Source organism: Larimichthys crocea, chromosome XII (genome assembly GCF_000972845.2).
Source record: "Larimichthys crocea isolate SSNF chromosome XII, L_crocea_2.0, whole genome shotgun sequence".
NCBI lineage: Eukaryota > Metazoa > Chordata > Actinopteri > Sciaenidae > Larimichthys > Larimichthys crocea.
The window spans coordinates 12989687-12997213 of record NC_040022.1 but is presented as its reverse complement, the minus strand read 5'-3'; the positions used below and the strand labels follow the sequence as shown (position 1 = coordinate 12997213).

The 7527-nt window shown below is 41.4% G+C and overlaps 1 protein-coding gene across 2 annotated transcripts; it reads right to left on the bottom strand.

Moving 5' to 3' along the window:
• Positions 1 to 205: 205 nt before the first annotated feature.
• On the bottom strand, positions 206 to 6383 carry LOC104930241 (glutaryl-CoA dehydrogenase, mitochondrial). 2 transcript variants are annotated; one of them, XM_010744972.3, is made up of 12 exons: positions 6112 to 6383; positions 4703 to 4818; positions 4476 to 4508; positions 4226 to 4366; positions 3988 to 4050; positions 3494 to 3664; positions 3283 to 3412; positions 2101 to 2317; positions 1675 to 1778; positions 1459 to 1584; positions 1107 to 1267; positions 838 to 911 (listed from the first exon to the last, which is right to left on the bottom strand). In XM_010744972.3, the coding sequence occupies exons 2-12, from the start codon at positions 4803 to 4805 to the stop codon at positions 838 to 840; spliced, it is 1323 nt and encodes a 440-aa protein (XP_010743274.2). In that variant the 5' UTR covers positions 4806 to 4818; positions 6112 to 6383. The 2 variants fall into 2 exon arrangements, with proteins under 2 accessions (XP_027141504.1, XP_010743274.2); XM_027285703.1 differs by lacking the exon at positions 6112 to 6383 and having other exon boundaries at positions 206 to 911; positions 4703 to 4805.
• Positions 6384 to 7527: the final 1144 nt, after the last annotated feature.

Here is a 7527-nt window from a genome sequence, read left to right as displayed (position 1 = left end):
ATATTTCTTATTTATGAGAAATTTCTTCTCAACCTTGTGTACACAAGCTGCTGTGACAAGTTTATTTCCCTGGCATTAAAGTCTATTTTATCTTATTTTATCTTATTCTTATGTTGTGTCTCAATAAATATAATGAAGCCTCACATCTATCTACCTCCATTTAACAATTAATGACATGTTGTGCTGAGAACAATGTAACAGTGGCTTACCTTTTCAAACTTACACTTTATTCTGCTGCAGGAACTCTTAAATAACTGTTATTCTGAACAACATCTTCTGGCCAACAATGTTATCACGTCTGAGTGACGGAGCCAATGAAGTCCTGCAGGTTAACACCACGCTAAGCTTAATAACAGTAACAGAGATTTAATCTAATTAAAAACAGAAAAGCTTCACGGAAAATTCCAAAGAGGTTCTAGCCATTTCTGCTGTGTTCTCTTATAATGACAGTATTAATGTTGCATACATCAGTAACCAGCAGCATTATTCAGGACTGTTAATGCTTCACTACAGTAGGGTCCTTTAGTCTATACAATGAATTTTACTTTGACTATACAACTGGGAACCAGAGCTGGAAAGCTTTGATTGAGTAGAAAAATAGCCCTTTTTAAGATGAAAACATCTTTTCTGAATTAATTACACGTCACCACAGTCCACAAGTTCAGACTCACGTGACTTCTCCACTCAAATATATAAAAACCTGAGAGAAACCACACATTGTCACTATACAGGTGAGAATCTGTTCAAATAAAGTGAGAACTGCTGCACAGATGACATGCAAGTTACATTTCTAACAGCAGGTTCCTGTTGTTTGGGAGCAGCAGTGAGAGGCAGAGTCTATTTGTCCGCAGTGAAGGACTGCAGCCCTGTGATGGCTCTGCCCAGGATCAGGGCGTGGATGTCATGAGTCCCTGGAGGAGGAGAGACAGGCCATATCAAACAGGATGTGGAAGGGATTGATACACTCTCTCAAAACTAACATGAAACATTCAGGTTCAAATAAACTTAATAAATGTGTAGGTACATATTTTTCTCAGTCAAACTTAAACACCCTCGTATCATTCCATCTGTTGTGTGTTCGTGCATGTCCACCTCCTCCTCCTCACCTTCGTATGTGTTAACAGCTTCCAGATTCATGACGTGGCGGATGATGTGGTACTCATCTGCAATGCCGTTTCCTCCGAGCATGTCTCTGGCCTGCCTGGCGATGTCGAGGGCTTTCCCGCAGCTGTTCCTCTTCAGCATGGATATCATCTCTGGGGCTGCTCTGTTAACAAAAACACCAGATGTTTGTTTCACATTAGTAAACCAGTACTGGTACCATGGTCCAGACTGAAATACCTGAACAACTGCAGAGGGGAAACTTCCTGACACTGTTGAAACCCAAAGGGAAAAATACTTTTTCCTTTTTAGCACCTGGCAAGAAGAGAGAGTTAGTGAGTTAGAGGATAACTTTACTTTTTCTCATCGATGAGTCTTCCCAGCTGCACACAGGACTGCAGGCCGATGGTGATCTCTGTCAACATGTCAGCCATTTTCTTCTGCATCAGCTGATTTCTTGCCAGTGGAACGCCAAACTGGATTCTGGTATGGGAACATTGTCACTATCAATAAATGATCAAATCCACCATGATGTAACAAGACATTACATTACTGATACATCTGATGTCTGACCTGTCGAGTGTGTACTGTCGAGCTGCGTGGAAACAGAACTCTGCAGCACCCAGAGCACCCCACGCAATCCCATAACGAGCGTTGTTCAAGCAGCCAAAAGGACCCTGGAATCAGCAAGAGGAGTGTGATGAGTGATTACAGGTGGCAGGTGCTCAGTCTGTGGGGGTTTGGCTTGGGAACTGGAGGGTGGCCGGTTCAAGTCCAGCAGGGAAGGTGGACTGGTAGCTGGGGAGGTTCCAGTTCTGCAGTAGGTGCCTATGAGCAAGGTACCAAACCCCTAACTGCTCCCAGGGCACCACTCTGTGTGGCTGCCCATCACTCCACCACCCCTCCACAGAGGTGAGTCACAACCTATATTTCATGAGTATATCACATATTATACTATTTATCTCACACAAGCACCACTACAGCTAAATCTCCACTTACGCTGAGGCCGCTGGCTTTAGGCAGCAGGTTCTCCTCAGGGACCTCCACCTCGTCCATGACGATCATACCGGTGACGGAGGCTCTCAGGGAGAACTTTCCCTCAATCTTAGGTGTTGAGAGGCCCTTCATGCCGCGCTCGAGGATGAAGCCCCGGATCTTCCCGTCATCACATTTGGCCCACACAACAGCAATATCTGCCTCTGGGGAGTTAGTGATCCTGAAGGTGGAAACAGAACAGAGCGTCGCCTTTGTTTATGGGCGGATTTTGAACAGGATAGATTTGAAGTGTCAACATTTATATAGAATATTTCTTCTGATTTTACTTTTGTCTTGGACTCTCTCCAATGAAAAAAAAAAAAAGAAACCTCTGAGAGTTTCATACAGTACTTTAGCTGAAGAGCTCCACCATGTGGACACATAATGACATACAGAGGCACAGAAACTGAAACATTACACAAAAAATGTAATAATTATAATAGATGAAACAAAACTAAGGTCACTAAAAGAAAACATCTGTCAGTGTATGATCAGGGAAGGGTATCGAGAACCGTCCCTAAACCTGTGCAGGTCCTGACTGGTCAGTACTGAAATATCAATAAGCTCCTAGACAAAACTTTCTGTATTTATGTGACATATGAAATGCTGACAGGGCAAAACGTTGAAAAAAGTGAACTCACTTTACGAAATTTGATTTTTAAAAATGCATTAAAGGGAAAAACAATTCAACTTATTTCTGCAAAAAACTGTTATGGAGAGTGATATCAATAAGTACCAATAAAGTACACAGTACAATCTCTTATGTATGATTTGAGTTTTAGAGAATTAATTCAGAATAACTGTCTCTAAACTCACCTGACTTTAACATCAGATATTTTTTCATCCATGACATCATTACACATCCGTTCATTATTATGAACTATCAGACCCTGTTTTCTCGGGTTTTGATGAGTCCTCCTGAGAACACAAACATATTTCTGCTTGTGCAGTAATGTGGAGTACATAGCCTGAATTATAATCCTCCTTATAATTATAACACTGGTTTAATCTATTTTGTATTGCTCTTCAATCAGAAAGTACTTATTATTAATACGTAAATCCTGACCTGAGGCCTTGATATTAGAGTGAAATTTGAATTCCACTAAGATGCTACTGACTGTTATTTTGATTCTATTAATGACTCACCAGGTCTTCGAGCCAGTCAGACTGTAGGTGCGACTGGACGGATTGTATTTGGCTTTGGTTTCCATGCTGCCGGGGTCGCTGCCATGGTTAGGCTCTGTCAAGCCGAAGCAACCCAGGATCTCTCCACGAGCTGAGAAAACCAAGAGCTGCATTAATATCTGACAACAGATCCATTATTGTTGATAGATAAAACGTCGCTGTAGCTTCTTACCCAGCTTGGGGAGGTACTTCTGTTTCTGCTCCTCTGTGCCATAGGCATTAATGGGATGCATGACCAGTGACGACTGCACGCTCATGACTGAGCGATAGCCGCTGTCCACTCTCTCTATTTCTCTGGCAATCAGACCATAGGCCACATAGCTTGTCCCAGCACAGCCATAACCTTCATTCAAACACGGGAACAGGGGATATTGTTAGTGTCATTAAAATGAAAGTTAAAAAATGAAAAGTTTAATGAGCTGAAACCTTTATAGACACACAAACAGCACACACAGAGCCAGTGTCCACATGGCCAAAGTCCATTTGAGACAGACATTAATGTGAGAGGAACCTGGCTGTTTTACAACAGAAACATTGTGAAACGTCACGGTTCACAATAAAATGCTACAATAAACTCTATGGTCTTTTCTGGGATATCTACTATACAAGGCATTGTCTCAGTCACTTACACCATACCTTAAATCGAGCAGACTTGTTCATACTCACCTTTAATGGTCGGGCCCAGGACACCCATCTCTCCCATCTCTGACACAATTTCTCTGTGGAACACTGAAACAAAGACACAAACCAGCTGTCACAGGATGTCAGGTCAGAGGAGTTACATGTGACAACACTGCAGCACGTATTACATACAGGAATGTTATCAAGAATGTTTGTTAAGCATAAGAGTCAGTGAAGCTGAATGAAACAAATCGAGTCATGGATTAAGGTCTCCGGGTCTCACCCTCGTTTCTGTTTGCCATGATGATGCGAGGCATGAGTTTCTCTTGGCAGTAGGTGTGGAAGGAGTCTCTGATCATGACCTCATCCTCCGTCAGCTGGCCCTCCAGGTCCAGGGCATCGAGCCAGTTGAACTGGACCTTTGCTGTCAGGAGGTGGAAACATTAAAAAAAAAAACATTTAAACCACTGTTCAAAATATGTTCTGTTGAGAGCTTCATATTCTAAATATTATTAGGAGTTATTAACACCTACGTGCTTTGGCTTTCTGCTCAGTCTTCTCTGCATCTGTGGAACATTGAAACCAGACAAAATGATTAATAACATTAATAACATAATAACACTCCAAATCTGTCACCTTTTACAGTTATAGCATGTTTGCTCTTTACCTCTGTAAATCACACAGAAAGACAAACGTGTGTGGAGGACTGTCCCTTTAAACCATGTCATCACTGTGACTGGCACGGTGTGGCAACACTCACCTCTTCTGACAGGTGCTGCGGTTCCCTGCGCTCTGCATGCAGAGATGATGGCACATCTCTGAGGTGTGAGCAGGAGACGGCACACGGCGCCTCTCAATGCCATGATGAAGACTGCTCTGTGAGACACACATCATCTACATCTCATTCACGATCATTAACCATGGAGCTCACAGTGAGAGGAATGACAAGAACTCTCACAATTCATACTGTTTATACCGCTGAATCTTTCTATATTTGCCATATTTATATTTTTTTATCTTTTAGATTTGCCATATCTTTTACAGGGTTCCCCCACCTTTTTCATGAACAAATTCAAGCACTTTTCAAGCACGCTTGTATTCTCAGCTTGTGAGCGGTGTATTGTGTAACTACCATAGCGCAATAACAGTGACAAATGCCTGAAGGGGGCTAAAGTATGTCTATCAGCAGACGAGTAATTTCTTTTCAGTGTGTGGAAACCTTTCACAGCACGGACCATCACACAGACCCAATCCACACTTACTGCCCCTGTCCATTAACAAGATACATGCTAGTGCTGCTTGATGATCAACCAGTATGCTTTGCTTTGTACCAGTCCCAGGAAGACAAAATACAGACAAGAGACACTCAAGATTTACTGGAATGTAATGTATCAGGTGTCGATAGTAGTCTACTGTTATTTCTCGGCAGAACACCAAGCGAGTATGATAACTGAGTTCTGCATGTAAAGGCATCGGATCAAGCGCGTAGCCGCTTAGGAAACATTTTTGTTTTCTCTTGGTTTATTGAGATAGACATCACACAAATTTCAAGCATTTTCAAGCACTTCACAAAAAATTCAAGCATTTTCACAACCTTGAAAACACTGAATTGAAATTCAAGCATTTTCAAGGAATCCAAGCACCCGTGGGAACCCTGCTTTTAACTTTTAATATATTTTTATATTCGATATTTCATGTATATTGCTGTTTGCACCAGGGCTATGAGAGAAACACTGTTTCAGTTCTCTGTATGTACAGTACACATGGCAGTATTGACTTGACACGCTTGTTGTCTGACTCCGTGATTTATAAAAATGAGTTTTCTGTGAAGGTATGGCTTATAACTGTGTATGAGAAATCATAACAGTACAGTACAAAGTTTACGGTTCCATCCTCGCTGACCCAGGTCTGTCTGTTAATATGTAACGGAGGGGCCGGTCACGGTGTCAGGTAAACAGACCTTGGTCCACCTCAGCATGCTATGTAGCCAGGCTAGGCTAGCTCAGCTAACCTGTGTGACCGGTAACTTCACTGTAGCCACAGGCTAACAGCGCTAGCTCACGGCAGCTAGCTGCTGACTCGTGTGTTAACGGGATGATTTTCGAATGACCGCGTTAGCGACGTGCTGCGTTCACAGCAGCGGTAAACAACACGGTAAGCAGCACTTACCTGCGTTAATGGGAGAACCGGGTTCACTTCTCTGCCTTTCAGGTTGACAGCGCAGCACTGGACGTTAAAACACAACCTGACGTCATCACGTAACGCACACCGAGCCGCGTGCCATATTGAATGTGGCGTAATCATAAAAGCGCGCGGCAAATATTAAACCGTGGTCAACTGTTCTCGTGCAAAATCAAACATTTTGTCTGTACAGCGGCAGTGTAAACTCTGAGAACATAAAAATATGAATTAGACTCTTTGTTTTCATCACTGAAGATGGCTGCATTTAGAGGACGCTTTAACCACCGCAAACCACTCTGATTGGCTCAGTTGCAGAGCCAATCAGATGCTTGTGTGTTGGAGGTGTGGGTGTCTGAGGCTCTGCTCGTGGCTCGGTTCCCAGAATAAAGCAGCCCAGACTGTTCCAAGGATGGATAACAACAGCTGTCCGTTTGTCAATAGGTGAACCCTCCTGTCCTGACTGAAGACACAATAAGTCCTTCACTTGTTCTCATACAAGGACTTCAGTCTACTCATTCTTTAGGCTGAGCTACTCCAGGACAAGTTGTTTGAGGTTTTAAAAATTAAAAAAAAATCCTCTCAGGACGCCAGTAAGACATTTCACTGGAAATATTTTTTGCGTGAGGAGAATCACGACCAGAAGGGTGCAGCATTCAATAAAATAAATCTCCTTCATGGTTTGGCTGTGGAAAGAATATTATCAGTTAATATCAGTCTAACTGCAGCCAGCCTTTATAAGCTGCTTTTCAATGAAAGTTATATTTAAATGGAAATAAAGATGGAAAAAATGCAGACAAAGGATTTGTTTGTATCAGTAGTGAAAAGTGTTTACATTCAGTCAAATTCTGTAATATGTACACACATACACTTGTATGTGATTGTGTATGAGTGTTTTAATTTTATGCTACTTCTACTCCATTACATTTCAGAGGGAAATATTTAAAAATCTATAATAAGCACATGACATATAATGAGTTGTTATACATTAGATTAATTAGAACGCTACATTTGACTCCGTGGCTAGTTAAACATGCATTAAACATACTTACATGTAACTTTGTCAGTAATAATAATCCTGTTTACTATAATATATGATAATACGTGGGGTCATTTTGCCTATAGTGGGTCCTTTTATTTTTATACTTTTTTTATACTATTTATTTTTTATATTTTTAATTTAAAAAATTCTTGTAATGGATTTTTACAGAGTGATGTTTCTTTAATGGATCTAAATGTTCTTTTGAACACTGGTTCACATTGTGCACTTTTATTATCAGAGTATGTGAGCAACCCATCCAAGTTTTGTTGATCATTTCAGATGCATCTTCAAAACGGTCACAATCATTGTTTTCCTGACAATTAATAAAATACACTTGACTCCCATTTGACAGCAGTGTTTACTTT

Excerpts from the sequence above, each read along its gene's own strand:
- LOC104930241 (XM_010744972.3), bottom strand. The coding sequence starts at position 4,805 with ATGGCATTGAGAGGCGCCGTGTGCCGTCTCCTGCTCACACCTCAGAGA. Across the intron at positions 4,367-4,475 it reads TGAGCAGAAAGCCAAAGCAC|CAAAGGTCCAGTTCAACTGG; the intron begins GTAGGTGTTAAT and ends ACCTCCTGACAG. Across the intron at positions 1,268-1,458 it reads AGACTCATCGATGAGAAAAA|AGCAGCCCCAGAGATGATAT; the intron begins GTAAAGTTATCC and ends TTTTGTTAACAG.